Source organism: Arvicola amphibius, chromosome 4 (genome assembly GCF_903992535.2).
Source record: "Arvicola amphibius chromosome 4, mArvAmp1.2, whole genome shotgun sequence".
In the NCBI taxonomy this organism is placed as follows: Eukaryota; Metazoa; Chordata; class Mammalia; order Rodentia; family Cricetidae; genus Arvicola; species Arvicola amphibius.
In genome coordinates, this window is record NC_052050.1 from 153,649,232 (window position 1) to 153,664,112 (window position 14,881).

At 50.6% G+C, this 14,881-nt stretch overlaps 1 protein-coding gene across 1 annotated transcript in view; it reads left to right on the plus strand.

Annotated features, from left to right (window-relative positions):
• Positions 1-4,787: 4,787 nt before the first annotated feature.
• The window catches only part of Rasa3 (RAS p21 protein activator 3), a 105,574-nt gene continuing 95,480 nt past the window's right edge, over positions 4,788-14,881 (plus strand). The window contains exon 1 of the mRNA XM_038326015.1: positions 4,788-4,978. Within this exon, the coding sequence (XP_038181943.1) occupies positions 4,924-4,978 (55 nt within the window). The 5' untranslated portion in view covers positions 4,788-4,923. The remainder of the gene's footprint in view (positions 4,979-14,881) is intronic.

A 14,881-nucleotide genomic window follows, 5' to 3' on the forward strand; every position in this document is an offset into this window, starting at 1 on the left:
TCTAAACCTCTTCCGGGAAGCTTGGCTGGTTTCTGCTTCTTCCAGGAAGCTGTTCTGGTCTCAGAGTCTTCTTTGCAGCCTGGCTTTGCTCTTATGACAGGGACTCTCAGCTTTTTATCACTTACTCTCTCTCTCTTAAGGGCTAGAATCTGCTCAGTTTCAGGGACTTCCTGAAACTGTTTACCTTCCTGCTTAAGTGCTTCCCTGCAGGATGGGATGTTTCAATCGTGAAGAAAACCGTTGCACAACACCGAGGTCCACACAGTTCTTTGGTGGGGGACCCTAAGACGTGCTATAGGGCACATATGCTTCACAAAGGAAGGGGTCTACCCTATGTATGACAGACTTGTGTGTCTGGTTAAACAAAGCAGATAGTGAGCAGGACAGCCTTGGGAGCGACAACTGGTCTCCTTGGTGATCATTCTGGGGTTCTTCAGACAGTCTTGGGACTGTGCTAAGGATGACGAACACAGAGACCAAGTTTGTAGAGGGGTTCTGGAATAGTGCCCTGAGGCACAGGTGTTCTGTTACTGGGATGCTTAGGTGGCAGAAGCCTCAGGTTCTGGTAGGGATAGATCAAGATCCAGACCAATGTGGTACAACTCCTGGTGTCACCAGCTGGTACAATAGATTTTTGCCCCATGCTCATGACCAGCTACATCCTAGGATATATGGCAGCTGGGTCTCCTGGCATCCCCAGTGACTATCAGAGACCCCAACTATAAATGGCCGAGTGATAGCCTTATGGCCACATCTCTCTACCAGGGCTGAGCGGGACCAGGGATGCTTGCTGCTTTGCATCCTTCTTAAGGATGCTCCCTTCAGCACCTGGAGGACCAGTCTCCATTCCTCTAACCAAGCTGCAGTGTGGACTTTCCACCCACAGACCACCCCAGTGTTTTCTTCCTGTGTCTCGAGGGTAGCCTGTGTCAGCCAGCATGGTTATCTACCTCACATCCTGAGCTGCCTACAGGGTTCTCACAAACTTTCTGCCTTCTGTATCCTTCAAGAGATGAGCCAGAAAAGTGACTCCAATTTCACAATGACCTGCGACCTCAGGCCCTTCTTCTCAGCGGGGTGGGAAGTGTAAGACCCCATTGTTTGTTCTTGTTTATGAGGGATTTCCTGGTGTTACTGGCCATTCTGGACACCTGGGAGCCTCAACAAATCGCCTGTGAACTTGTATCTCAACCCCCCTGAGCATGTCTTTGTAAAGAAAGCCTGGTTCTCTTCCACAGCCTGTCAACTTGTTTGCTAACCACAGTGTCAGCTCATGGATTAGGCTGACTGGTGCAGAACAGGACTGGGAAGCTGTGGGGACAAGCTATGCAAAGAGGCTGTAGATTAACTACTTCAGTTCCCTCCACAGCAGGAGATGGAGGAACACTTGGCAGGCAGCTCCTAGCAGCCTGGGCAGAACATCTGTCCTGGCACCAGAGCTGTAGCAAGATGGCTAGAGGCTCCAGTCTGTAGTGACCCACTGCTCCCCTTAAAAGTTTATTTGACTCCTCAGGACTATGTCTACTGAGTCTCCAGGGCCAATATTGATCTCTGTCCTGGGATTACTACTTTTACCTCACATTATGGTGCCTTGATTGGCCTACCAGACAAGGATAGCTCTTAGCCTACATGCTAAGGGCATGCATGGGTCTTCTGATGCCTACTAAATTCACCTATACAAACTTCAGCATAAGGGGTATAGTGCCTTCATGAAGCTAAGTGTGCAGTTGGTATACTGTGAGCCAGACCTATGCTGGGCTAGGTCTTTTTTATTTTTATTCTTTTAGCTTCACAAGTTCGCATTGCACAGAAGCATAATGACCTTGGGACTACAAGCCCTAGTTATTCTGAATATATTCAAGTGAAAGTCCCTGCAAGGTGGCTGCCGGCCCTTGAGATGTCCTGGAGCATTTTAGCATGTATGCATGTGCATGCACGCATGCACACCGGTGCTGTTCTCAGAATTCAGACTCGCCTTATTTAGTTAGCAGGCTGTAGGTGTGAAAGCTGCTCACTCTGGGAATATAGGGCAAGGGCTTTTGGGGAGGAAAACTTTCTTTAGATTCTTGATATTCATATTTGGTTCCCTTTGGTTTTATGCATTAAACTGAAGCTCCTGAGAGTGTCTTGCTCAAACAGTTCTCTCGTGGCTCTCCTGTCCTGATGGTCATGATGGCGCCACACACTCTCTGCTGCTGATGCTTAGTTACCAGCTTTCCACTAACAGCTCTTGATTCCATTGCTGCCACGGTACCCAGTACTGTCTTACCTAGTCCTTTTATGGAGCGATGATGAAAATCTCCCAAGTTCACCTTCACCAGACAGCCTTGTCACTTTGTAAAGGAGCATCACCAGACAGCCTCATAGAGTATACCTTTGCCAGTGAGTCACTTCCCCGAGGATGGGGCACTCTTGTCTGTTGTCCACCAAGACAAGTTGGCAGCCTTACTTCCCTGAAAGTGGTGGGGTCATGTTTGTTACTTTTTTTAAGCTTCAAAGGGCTGTCCTAGGAGCATGGGGGCATCTGCCAGGGTACTGAGTGTCTATAAAATTTCAAGGCACCATTCTGCTTCATGTCCTTCAGGTCTAGATCTGTCTTACCTCACCTCCTGGGGCCCGCAGTCAATGTCTTGGAAGGTCTGTTGGCCAACTGTCTCCCTCATTTAGGCCCAACTCCAGCTGATCTGTAGATGAAACACAAGCAGGTATGTAATATTTTGCAGAGATTTCAAGGGGTTTCCAGGCATAGAGAGATCGTCTACTTTTATTGAGAGAAGACCTCCAAGCACATTCAGAAGAGTCCGGAATGAAGGTTTTATTTGCTTTCCCCCATTTTGTCTTTGTGTGTGTGTGTGTGTGTGTGTGTGTGTGTGTGTGTGTGTGTGTGCGTGCGAGAGAGAGAGAGAGAGAGAGAGAGAGAGAGAGAGAGAGAGAGAGCTTGAGAGCTGCTAGAGTCATCTGGGAAGAGGAAACTCAGCTGAGAGAATGTTTCTATTGCATTTCCTGTAGAGAAGTCTGTAGGAATTTCTTTGTTGAAGGACATTGATGACTGATATGGGAAGGCTCAGCTTACAGTGGGAAGTGCCTGTCTTGGCCGGGTGGTCTTCAGCTGGGTCAGAGAGAAAGCTGAGGAAATCCAATAGAAGCTATCCAGTAAGTGGGGTTCCTCCATGGCTTCTGTTTTTGTTCTTGCATTCAGGTTCCTACCTGATTTTCTTTTATGATGGGCCATGATGAAAGTAAGCCCTCCCTTGCTCCCTCCCCCCTCTCTTCCTTCCTTCTTTTCCTTTCTTTCTTTCTTTCTTTCTTTCTTTCTTTCTTTCTTTCTTTTTTTTTTTTGACAGGATTTCTCTGTGTAGAGCTGACTGTCCTGGAACTCACGCTGTAGACCAGGCTGGCCTTGAACTCAGAGGACTGACTGTCTGCCTCTGCTTCCTGAGTGCTGGAACTAAAGGCATGCATCACCACTGCCCAGCTTTCTAGTTTGTTTTGTGGTTCCCAGGTTGGTTTTGGTCATAGTGTTTGATCACAGTACAGAAACCTATCTAAGGTAGTCTTTTGGTAATCTTGTCTCTCCCCCCACTCCCATTGTGCTTGTTACTGACCTAAATTCTCAAGCCAGGAATTCGGGATTTTTGATGTGTCTGTTTAGAGGGGTCCCTTCACAGAACTTGACGACACAGCAGCTTTTGGCGGGTTCCCGCCGTCAGCTGCTCTGGAATTCCAATGCTTTACTGAGAGTCCTGGCCTGTGCACTGTGTTTCTGCTCTCTGGTTGCTGGTGACAGAGCTACCGCATAGCACCAAGGGATGCTTGTGTCACACCTTTCTTTCAGATACTGTGCCAATGATTTAGCCCCTTGACTCCACAGCCAATGCCTTCTCGATTTTCAGACTTCCCAAACGCAGTGTATTCTTTCCACAAGTCTCCCATCTGGCTTTCACTGCTGAAGGAAGGGCCACCTTCAAGGCCACTGAAGAGGCTGCCTCTGCCACCACTCCTCGCCCACCTGGGCCAAGTCTGCGGGACACACTTCTGTGACTACTATAAGGGACCTGAGGAGCCTGGAGGCTTGCCCCTGGAGAAGGCTGGGAGTTGTCCCAGCTGCAGGGAAACTCTGTCTTATTGGAAGGATCAGGATAGGACCTCAGAGAGGTCTGACGGCTGCAGAGAGCCAACAATTCTAAAGTTGGACACCAATCAAATTGCCAGGAAACAGGTTTGAAGGTCCTGGGATGCCAAACTCAAGGCCCAGGTAAAGGCTGCCCAAGTACACCAGGGACAGCGGGGCCTGCCTGCTAGGCACGGGGACCTCACTTTGGCCGTGCATCATCACCATTGGATTTATTCAGGGCGATCGGCAGGTGTCACTTCTCTTAGGTGCTGAAGCTTGGGCTAGAAGAAATCTTTTCCTTTCACACCTTTTGCTTGAATATACCTTTTTAAAATTTAAGTGCCAGTCAATCTCACGGAAACTGGCAGTTAAAACACAAATCAGTACTCACGACCCTCTCTTTGTCCCGGGTCGGAAGATATCAGACCAGCGGGGAGCCTGAGAACAGGGACCGCTAAACCCCGAGTCCCTTCCGATCCCGCCTCAGAGTCCGACTCCGCCCCCTTACAGATCCGACCAAAGGGATGCAGTGTTTGGCAGTAGGCGGAGTCGTACTGCTCCGCCCCATGCGGAGCATTAGCCAATGAAGAACGGGGGTTTGGCAAAGGAAGGCGCCCACCGCCCCGCCCCCGAGCTCTGCCAATGGAAGGGCGCGAGGAGGTGCAGCCGGGCAGAGCGCGGACCACAGCGCGCGGGGCTCCGGGGGCATCTGCCGCTCGGCTCCGTCTGCGGGCCTTGTCCGCCTGTCTTGTCCTCCTCCTGCGGCCGCGCTGCCGGGCCTTCGCGCGTTGACGAGTTCTACAAGCAGCATGGCGGTGGAGGAAGAGGGTCTGCGGGTCTTCCAGAGCGTGAGGATCAAGATCGGTGAGGACCGCCGTGACTTGGGCAGCTCCCCAGACCCCTGCTCCTGGTATCCGGCTCGGCTGGAACAGCTACTCGTGCTTAGCCGCCCAGACAGCCCGGTTCTCCGTGGCACTGCGGGGGAGGCGGGACCTGCATCGGGGGCGTCTGTTTGTGTGCGTGAGCGCGCGTGGCTGCCTGCGTGTGTCCGTGTGCGCAGGACCGCTCCCGGACCGCTCTGGGTCTCGGGCGCCCGAGTTTACATGCACGAGCACTCGCGGTTCTGTCTGGGTGTTCCCACTTTAGGGATCAGGTCTACTGATGTCAGTCTCTGGGTGTCCCCTTCCCACTTGTGCGCAGGAACTTCCTTCCCAAGGAGGGGGCGCCCCTTCACCCTTTCTGCTGTGCGGTGCTGCAGGCTTCGAGGCCGTGCGCGCGCGACTGAGTGTCTGCGCGCTGCAGGCATGGTGATGGAGCTGCCAGCACCTCCCCCTCCTTTCATTGAGAACTGGCCGTGGGAGCTGTGGCCGGCAGGCTTGGCATTCAGACTGCTCTCGGTTGTTCCGGACTTCTGCTGCAACGCTGGGGGCGGGGAGTGAAGTAGAACTGGAGTGATCTGGAAAGGACTTCCTGATTTTTTTTTTTAAATCTGGAGAATTTGCTTTTCCCAGTTGCTTTTTTTTCCTTTTAAATCTTGTGAGTGATGTGTGAGTCCACTTCCTAACAGTGGTTTTCTGAAGTGACCGTTACACATCAAACCATTAACGCACTGGGCAAGGGCCAATTTTCTGGCAGGAATTCTGGGTCCTAGCGCGCTGTTCCTGTAGTCTTTCCCCTCTGAACTGCGTCCCACATACTGGACTGTTTCCATGTGAAAAGGCCTCTAGTGGGTGGCAACAGTCACAGTCCAGTGTCGGTTGTTGATGACACTCGATGCTGGCTGAGGAATGCCAGCTACTCGCAATCAGCGTGTTGCTTCCTGTCTGCTTTATTTTGATTTTGAATCATCGCCGAGACAGTTTGATCTTTGGTTCAGAAGCGCTGCGGATACCTTGTGGTGCTTGGGCTCCCAGAGGGCATGGGAGGGAGTTCTCTCGCTTTTGTGCCTGGAATTGCTGTCAGTTTCAATCTGAGGAATGGGGCTGCTTCTGGCCACTGTGGGGCAAGGCAAAGGGCACTTGTGTGAGGGCAGCCAGCTCCAGTTTCCTTCAGCCAAGACCATCTCACCAAGTGAGTCCACCGGGCTCCAGGGGGACTGTGCCCTTCTGCTCAAGGACATCAAGGGGGAGGGGTCTTGTGGGATACTGTGAGGGGAGAATCCAGGCCTTGGGTCAGCAGGACAGTGTGCCTAGCTCCTGTCCTAACATCAGCTACTGTGTACACAGGGAAGGGTTTTAGTTCTTGTCAAACAAAGAGGATGTCTCTTCCAGAATGACATAGTAAGAAAGACAAGAGCAGAGGGAAGGCTCTGATGTCCAAGACAGTAGCCCAAACCATCTGCCAGAGTAGGGGCTTCACTAGGGGAACAGGGGTGGGGGCAAGTCTTAAGGTTTCCCCCTGTTACTAGACTTTGAATAGCGGTGTGATTGGAGCCTTCATTGCCTCTTATGGCATAGGGGATTGGGCAGCACTCAAATGTTTAGGTTGGGTAGAGGTACCCAAGCTCCAACTGCCTGCTCCCTAAATGTTCTCTGTCTCCAAGAGGTTCATCTTTCTCAAAGGTTCTTACCCACAGGGCTGGTCAAGGGCGGAGGGTAGTGTCTCTGTGTTCACTGGGTGGAGTATGCAGCGAACACAGTTCTGCGTATAGATCCTGCCTCCTGTGTCTGAGCACAGATGTGGGTTAGCCCTCTGGAGCCCAGAAAACAGCTGTGGCAACTGGTGTGGGTTTGGTGTTGCTTAGCTGCCCGTCTTGTCTGATACTGGGGTCCCCAGGGGAATCCCACCAGAAGAAAAAATAGGACTCCAGCAAGGTGGGTGGTATGCCGGGCTCCCTATGGGCTGGGCTCCTGGGTTTCTTTTTGCAGTTCTTGGTTTGTGGTCAGGTCACTCGATGATTAACATCTGCCTGAGTGTCACTGGCTGTGACACTGTAGTGGACTTGAGGGCAGGAGTGTTGACCCAGCCTGCCCCTGTTTCTCCCTCTTCACACACACACACACACACACACACACACGCACACGTGCACACGCGCACACACGCACACACATGCACACACTCCTCTGAGCCTTGTCTCCAGGCACGCTGGCTTCCAGCAAGCCTGCTGGTGACTTAGAGGGTGACCCAGATGAGCCTCTTTTTGGTCACAGCTATTTCCCCAGCTGGATAAAGCAGGAGTCCATGTGGGCTGCATCCGGTGGAAGGGCACAAGGCTGTGACTGGTCACAGTCAACACCCTCCCCCACCCGGAGAAGGAAAGAGACAGTTGCCCCTAAAATCATATAGATAACACCATTGCCGCTGTTGCTGTAAGGACTTAGGGAAGGGCCAGTGTGACGAGGCTTGGCCTCCGCTTATTGGTTTCAGAGCATAGTGCAGTACTTGGTTTCACCAGAAATGAGTCTCTCTGTTCTTCCTCTTTCTCATTCCATCTACGCTTTGAAGGAAAGGCCACATAAAAAGTTAAGTATCTTAATTTAAAAGAGAGAGAGAGAGAGAGAGAGAGAGAGAGAGAGAGAGAGAGAGAACATTTTCAAGTCCTGTCTTGAAGAATCGGTTGCTTCCCCATTTAAAATGTGCAGGGTTGTTTGGATGTGTTCTTCTGTGCACTTAGAATCTTAAGTATCTGTGGTAACAATTACTGCTTTGTTTCTTCAGCCATCACATGTGACTGACCCACGCTTCCTTGAGGCTGCTGTATTGAGGAAGTGTGTAGCCCAACTCTCTAGAGTCGATGCCGCTTGGTGATTGGGCAGATAGCTGTGGCCGGAGCTCATCTGCCCAGCAATGCTATTTTGGGCCCAGTGTTCCCTGGGGTTGCAGTGTAGCTTCACTTCCCAGTCATGTTTTCCTTTTGCATAATATTTATTACTTGTTTTTAAAAGTGCTCCCTGGATAAAAAATGTTGAGTGCTGTAGAGGTAATTATCATTTGTCAATTAATAAATAAAAATTTGAAATTCTGGCTTTGCATTCCCAGACCAGAAATGTTCTCTTGCACTATTGTGGCTTTGTTCATTTTCTTTCTGCTGAGGTCTCGGCTGAGCTCCGTGGGTCCCCAGGAAAGGCAAGCTATGCATCCTGCCTATCCTCTGGACCCTTGATGACTCCAGTCCATCTGTGTGGATGTCGCAGCAGCCTCTCTGCATCCTGGCTGGCTCCGTGGTCTTGCGCTGGGGTTAGAATGTGGTTGTGGAGAAGTGGGATGGCCAGCAGAGCATCAGCATGACTGGGTTGCTGTGGGTTGTTGTTGGTTTCTCAGGCTCACTTTTCTTCCCTGCCTTCCTGCTGACAACAGAATCTATCCAGGAGCAGGAGGAGTCAGCGGAAGGAGGATGGGCAGAAGTGCAAGCTGGGGGCACACAGGGCTGTGAGCCCGCCGGACTGGTCAGCCGTGAGTGGGCAGCAGTTGGCAAAGCGCTAGATCAAGGCCCGGAAGCTCTGGGCTCTGTTAGCCCATTGAACAAAGTTGTTCTCTCAGCTGGCCACAGCATATTGACACCAGGGTTGCCGCAGGCCATGGATCTGCAGGAGGCAGTTGTATTTCCGGGTTAACCCAGTTGTCGTGGGCCAGCCAAGGCTGGGTCAGAGAGAAGAGGTGTTTCGTGAGTCATGGATTTTGTGATACAGTCGCTTCTGGGCCTGAGTCTAAGAAGATGCCATGTGGGCTAAATGTGGTCCTTGGCATGGGAGATTTTTAGATTCCCTTGAGCTCTCTCCTGCTAAAATTAACTTGGGTATTCCATTAACCGAACTCAGCTCAGCTGCCTGTGCTATTTTTAACTGCCCAGGACTAATGTGGAGATCTAGGCTGGACCTGTGGAAGCTAGGGAAGCTCTGGCTTGGGCTGCTCCGACCTGCTGATCCAGGTGCTGCCTGTTGTGGCGTCAGGTTGGTGCGCCTATGGTAGGCAGAGAAATGCAGAGGGTGTGTGTGCACATTGTCTCATTGATCTTAAAGATTTTTGTTTCACTGTTTTATTTATTTGTGTTCGTGTATGTGCATGTGCATGTGTGTGTGTGTGTGTGTACATGTGTGTGTGCGTGTGCGTGTGTGTGTGTTTGTGTGTGTATGTACACATTCATGCCATACCTGCAGAGGCCAGAAGGGGGTACTGGATTCCCTAGAGTTGATACTGAGGCATTTGTGAATTGCTCAGCTGTGCTGGAAAAAGGACTCAGGTCCTCTGGAAGAGCGGCAAGTCCACGTAACCTCTGAGCCTACCTCATTAATCATTAAATTTAAATTCTCACAACCTCATGACATTGATGTCCATGAAGGGATGGAGATTATATATATATATATATATATATATATATATATATATATATATACACATACACACATATGTATGATATATATGTATGTATGTACACACACACATATAATAGCCAGCCTCTGTCACGTCTGGTCATTTCCTTTCAGCTCATAAGGCCTTTTACTTCCTCTATGATTTTAGATTTGGCTGGCGGGCTGAAGAGGAGCTTTGGAGGGAGGTGGCAGCTGATGCTGAGGATGTTGAACAGGGCACTGGTCCATGATTGTAGAGAGCAGGGCTATGCTGATTTCTGTGCTGTCTGAACACGTCTGAGACTCACTGACCAGCAGGACGGGTGTCCGAGAGGAGCTGTGCATCCGAGCAAGGAGATCAGCCTGTGGTCAGGCTGTCACAAAGTAGCCCCAAAGTGATGCGCAGCAGCCATGCTTGGAAGGCAGAACGTGTTTTGATTTGATTCCCTGAAACTCATTGTGTATCTAAATACATAAGTCACACATGCATTCACTTGCTGAGGAGTTAGCTGCCACTGGCCGAGGGCAAGGGATGGTGTGTTTTAAGTGTGGGTATGAAAATAGTTAGCAAAAAAATATGGATTCTGCAAATCTTTTGAAGGTCCAGGTGGTTGCATGATCTTGGAGGTGGGCTGGTTGGTCTTCAGGACCAGAGCCCCAGACAGTCAATGAGGAGAGGAGGTGATGGTTCTTTCTTAGAATCTGAAACTCAAGAGAGGGTAGTGGTTGGTTCTTGATAACTGCAGTTTTATTAGATGAGCCCTAATCTCTCTGACCTTAGTCTCCTTTGTCTAAGTGGAAAGCCATGCTTCTGTGGACCCAGCCCAGGGACCGGATCTTCGCCGACAGAGGCAATGTTTCCAGTATAATTTGAAGCTGTTGGTTCTGTTAATTTGTACAAATTAGAGTTCCGCTTAAACAGTGCATAAATCAGAGAGGGCTGAACTTTGATTAGTGGGTAGGGCCTGAAGTCTGAAGAGAGATGGCTCTAGCTCTGCCTGTGGAGAGAGGATTCCATGGATCCATGGACCCTAGTGTCCTTCCCTGCCTCTGATATTGTGGGGCTGGTTATCTATACAACTTGGAGCATAGATGATTTGGCCTGGAGCTTCCAACTCGGTGAGTGGATGGTCCTCCCCACAGGCAGAAAACATGTGTAGGTATATCACGTCAGGACTTAGATATGGGGCTTGTAGGTGCTGGGTGGCTTTGGGAAGGCACACGGTGAGTGGGGGATGTATAGCTATGCATCAACGTTGGGCTGGAAAGGACCTCATGGGTCACAGCTGGTCTTCTCTAGGTGCCTGTCAAGGTATGCTGGTTTGTCCATCCTGTCAAGGTATGCACCAGTCTATGATGGTGCAGAGGAGGCGCCACCTGCACACGGGAAATGTTCCTGCTCCGACCAGAGGGCAGTCGTGTACTGAAGTGCTCTCTGTGCAGCCCCGTAGCCAGCAGTTCTATGAACAAAACAGTGGGGACAGAGCAAAGTGAATGCTAATGCTAATATGTCATGGAGCATCCACTGAGGGACAAGGGAAGCTGCCTCTGGGCCGTTGCGCATGACACGAGACCAGTTTTGTTTCCTTGGGTTCCAGTTTGTTCGTTCCCTCCCCGTGACAAGGCTACAAGGAATGGCCCCACAACAGTTAAGCTCTTCTCAGGGTTAAGACTGTCAGCCAGGCTTCTCTTTGATTTCTTTGTTAATAAGAAAATAATTCATTTTCCTGTCTGAAAGTGCTTCCTACTAGGGCTGTCCTGCTTGTTAAAGCCATGCTTTCTTCTCCAGGTGGGTTTTCTTGGCACGAAGCAGTGATTCTCCAGGCAGAGAGAGTGACATTTAAGTTCTGAGTCAACTCTTGAGGTTTGCTTTGATGCTGGGCCCTGCTCACCTTGGCACTGCCCCAGTGCCAGCCACTGCTCTTTGAGCTGAGAGAGGAGCTGAGGTCACACAGATACCTATGAAGGATGGTCATGGTCCTGACAGGTATTCCTCACTGCCATCCAGGTCTCAGAGAAGCAAGGTTTCCTCCCACTAAGGTGTCCTGTGACATGTCTGCTTCATAGGGCCCAGGAGTCTTCATGGTTAGCAAGGGATGGAGCTTGTGGACTTGTCCTTTAGAGAGGAACGAACTAGCCTCCAAATGAGTTGCCTGTCCCTCTCAATCCCTTTTAAAAGCAGCCTGCATGGGACTAGTCTGTGGAACACATCCTTCACGCTGAGCAGCGCTGGTGTCCCCGGGCAGCATGGAGTAGAGAGAGCAGAGGAGTCAGTGTCAGGGGTGACCCTTTGCAAACCCTGTACCAGCTGAGCGCCATCTTGTCTAGTGAAACCGTCAGACCCACGTCACAAATCACAGCAGCCTAGAGATGCCGCTCCCTTCTCAACCTTGGCTTCCAGGGGACTTGGTCTCCCCCTCTTACACACTCCTCTCAGGAGGGGTGAGATTCCCTCTGTCCTGCTGGATAGCTGCAGCCTGGAGAAGAAAGCCTGGCTTTGGCAAGTCGGATGCGGGTGGAGCATCGTTCAGTTTCAGTGTGGGGACGTATCTCAGTCCTAAGACCCTGAGCCTCTGGGCATCTACTTTGTTTTGGCTCTGGATAACTTGGGATTTTCCAAGGCGGGGATCAGACTGGGGCACGGGGCCATTAGCATTAGTCCAGGAATATGAGGCTCTTCCGGAAAATTCATCCGTGTGCAAGCCCCAAAGTCCCTGGCCAGCCTGGATTCTTGTCTAGAGTCTGGGATAAGTGCTATGACAAGGCTGGTTTTCCCATGGCCTTTAGGGTGAGGGCTGAGCTGGGGAATTCCAGACCCTTGGATCTACAGATGGCATACTCAGCCTTCTTAGGAAGCCTTGCTGAGCTGGCCTGAGGCCCTCGATGTAGGCAGCCTGCTGCAGGATGGAATTCTGGGAAAGCTCAACCACCACCAAGCCTGGAGAGGACACTACCTCTTGACTCAATGGCTGATCTCCAAGACTCTGCTGCTGGATTCGGAGTTTGTGCCAGATTTTCATCTGCACAGCTGCCTCAGCCGGCTCCCTGAAGAGAGAATGCATTTCTGCTCCCCAGCTCTTGAGCCTGGCCCTAGGCTGGGCACAGGAAGGAGGAAGCAGGCTGCTGGCCCCAAGCCTGAAGGGGCGCTGAAGATAATTCCTGAGTGTCAAGGCTATCTCTTAGCGCTGGTGATCAGAGCTGTAAGGTTGTTGACCTAAGAACACACAATAGGGCATTTCCTTCATGTGGAAAGCTGAGTTCAAGAGCTAGAACTGTGTCCTGTGCTTGTCTGTATCGCTCCGATGCCGGGCACTGGGGCTTTCTGAGGCGTGAGGTAGCGAGAGAGAACTGAGCTGCACCGTGTGACGACATTCAGGTTAAATCAAGGGCCATTCTCAAGGTGTCCTCTTGTGATGTCGTTAGGAGTTCATTTACACATGTACATACGTGTGTGTGTGTGTGTGTGTGTGTGTGTGCATGCGTGCGCGTGTGCACGCACTGGGGCCACTTGCAGGGCAGAGTTTCATGACCCAGTATGCATGGTGTACAAATTGTGTTGAGGGTTGGGGTTATTCTTTTTCTAAGATTTATAACAACAGGAACAGGTCACTCCTGGCATTGTAAGATTTACAAAGTTTAAATTCGTTCTGATTTTCACAAAATCCTTTACTTTTCCTGTTACCTGCATGGGTGGGGCATTGTCACCTGGGGTCCAGGACAACTTCAGACAACTTGCCTCTGCTACTCTGACTTTGGTATCTGGGTGCACAGCTTGCCTCCGCTACTATGACTTTTCGTATCTGGGTGCTCCGCTCTTCTATTCCCACACCATAAGATCTCTTCTCACAATTGTTTTGGATTTTTATCCCTTTTATATTTATCTGTGTAGCACACTCATGTTTTAGGCCATAGCTTAGAGTTTTTCTCGTGACGTTTCTTCTGTTTGTTTCTGACCTGTTCTCATAAATGGCTTTTGTCAGGCCAAGGCCCAGTCTTTTAAGCTGTGTGCTCAGGAAGCCATAACGAGACCCACATGAGTCTGGAGCAAACTTGAATCCTTATCTTTGGGAAGGAAGGCATGGGCAGGTGCCGGAGTTTGAATTCAGTAGGTAAGACATGACCAGGGACCCCAAGCCGGGATGAGCCATCGCCTGTTAAAGAGAAGCAGGAAGGAGTTGCCTGCAGATCACTGTGTTTTGACAGTCGTTGGGAGAAGAGTCATGGGCACTTTCTACCTGTCGGCTGTTTCAGGCAGAGCTGGTGCCAAGCCCTGTGCCAGCTGGACTTTTGTCAGAGCATGAATGAAGGCCCTGCTGGGACACCCAGCCGCTTTGAGCTGCTCTGGTTGCACAGGCCTCTGGCTATTCCTGGGTTACAGTTATACAGCAACGATTCCCTTGAGGAGTCCTGGAGGCAACGTCTGAGACATGAGCGTGGCTGACCAGCTCCCCAGCTGGTCCCATCCGTCTGGAATCTGTGACATTCCTTTTGCTGTTCATCATTTCCTGCTCCAGGCAGGACTGCTTTAGTGTTTAGAGAGACTTTCTCAGTATTGGAACCCAGGAATGTGTTTATGCATGTCCCGAGTGGAAATGGAGGGTCACATGGAAAGAAAAAAATTTTTTTCACTGTTTTTGCTGAGAGTCTTAATTTAAAATTGTGTTTCATGAAGTATATATTTCATGACATCTGCGGGGAAACTTTGTCTCCTTTGTTGTCCCCTTGCTGAACCCCAGGATGTGATTTTCTCCAGAGGGCTTCAAGGAGTGGATCAGGAGGGTTTGGCAGGCAGAGAGGTCCCACGGGGTCTTATGCCCCGAGTCAAACACAACAAGCTTACTTCTTGTGATTGCCATTCTTACCATCCATAGTATAGCTCATTCCCCAGCTCCAGCGCCACTCCACGGGGCCACCCACCTTAGGGCCGGGCTGCCCCATCTCTGAATGTCCACGTGGTGCTGTGGACATAAGAATGCAGCTGTGTTACGGCTGGGTAAGGGTCCGACGTGCGAGGGTCTGGAAGCTGATGATCGGGCAGGGTCTTGAGGCAGATCAACTGCTCTAGTTTGGAATATGATGGGCAGAATCGTGGTTGTAAGTATATATTTGGATTCTGGTATGTTTCAGAGTTGGCTGGTTACCAAGAAAATGCAGGGTAGGTGTTCGTCGCGGAGGTTCTGACTTTGTCAGGGGGCTGTACATAGGTATTGTGTATTGGACTTCATCTTCCTCCTGAGATGCTGTCTCAGTTTGCTGGTCCTTGTCATCAGGGCAAGGAAGGAGTAACAGGACAGCCCCTTTTCCAGAGTGGACATCAAAGAGAGAACTCGAAGGGACTCTCATGGGCTCGAGAGGAAATTTACTCGGACCTTGACCTCCCTGGTCATGCGCTGATGGAGATGTAGGACCCCATCATCCCTACTTGCTGGCTCTAAGGGGGCCTGTCACCCCCCAACTTTGCTCTACACGGCTCAGAAAG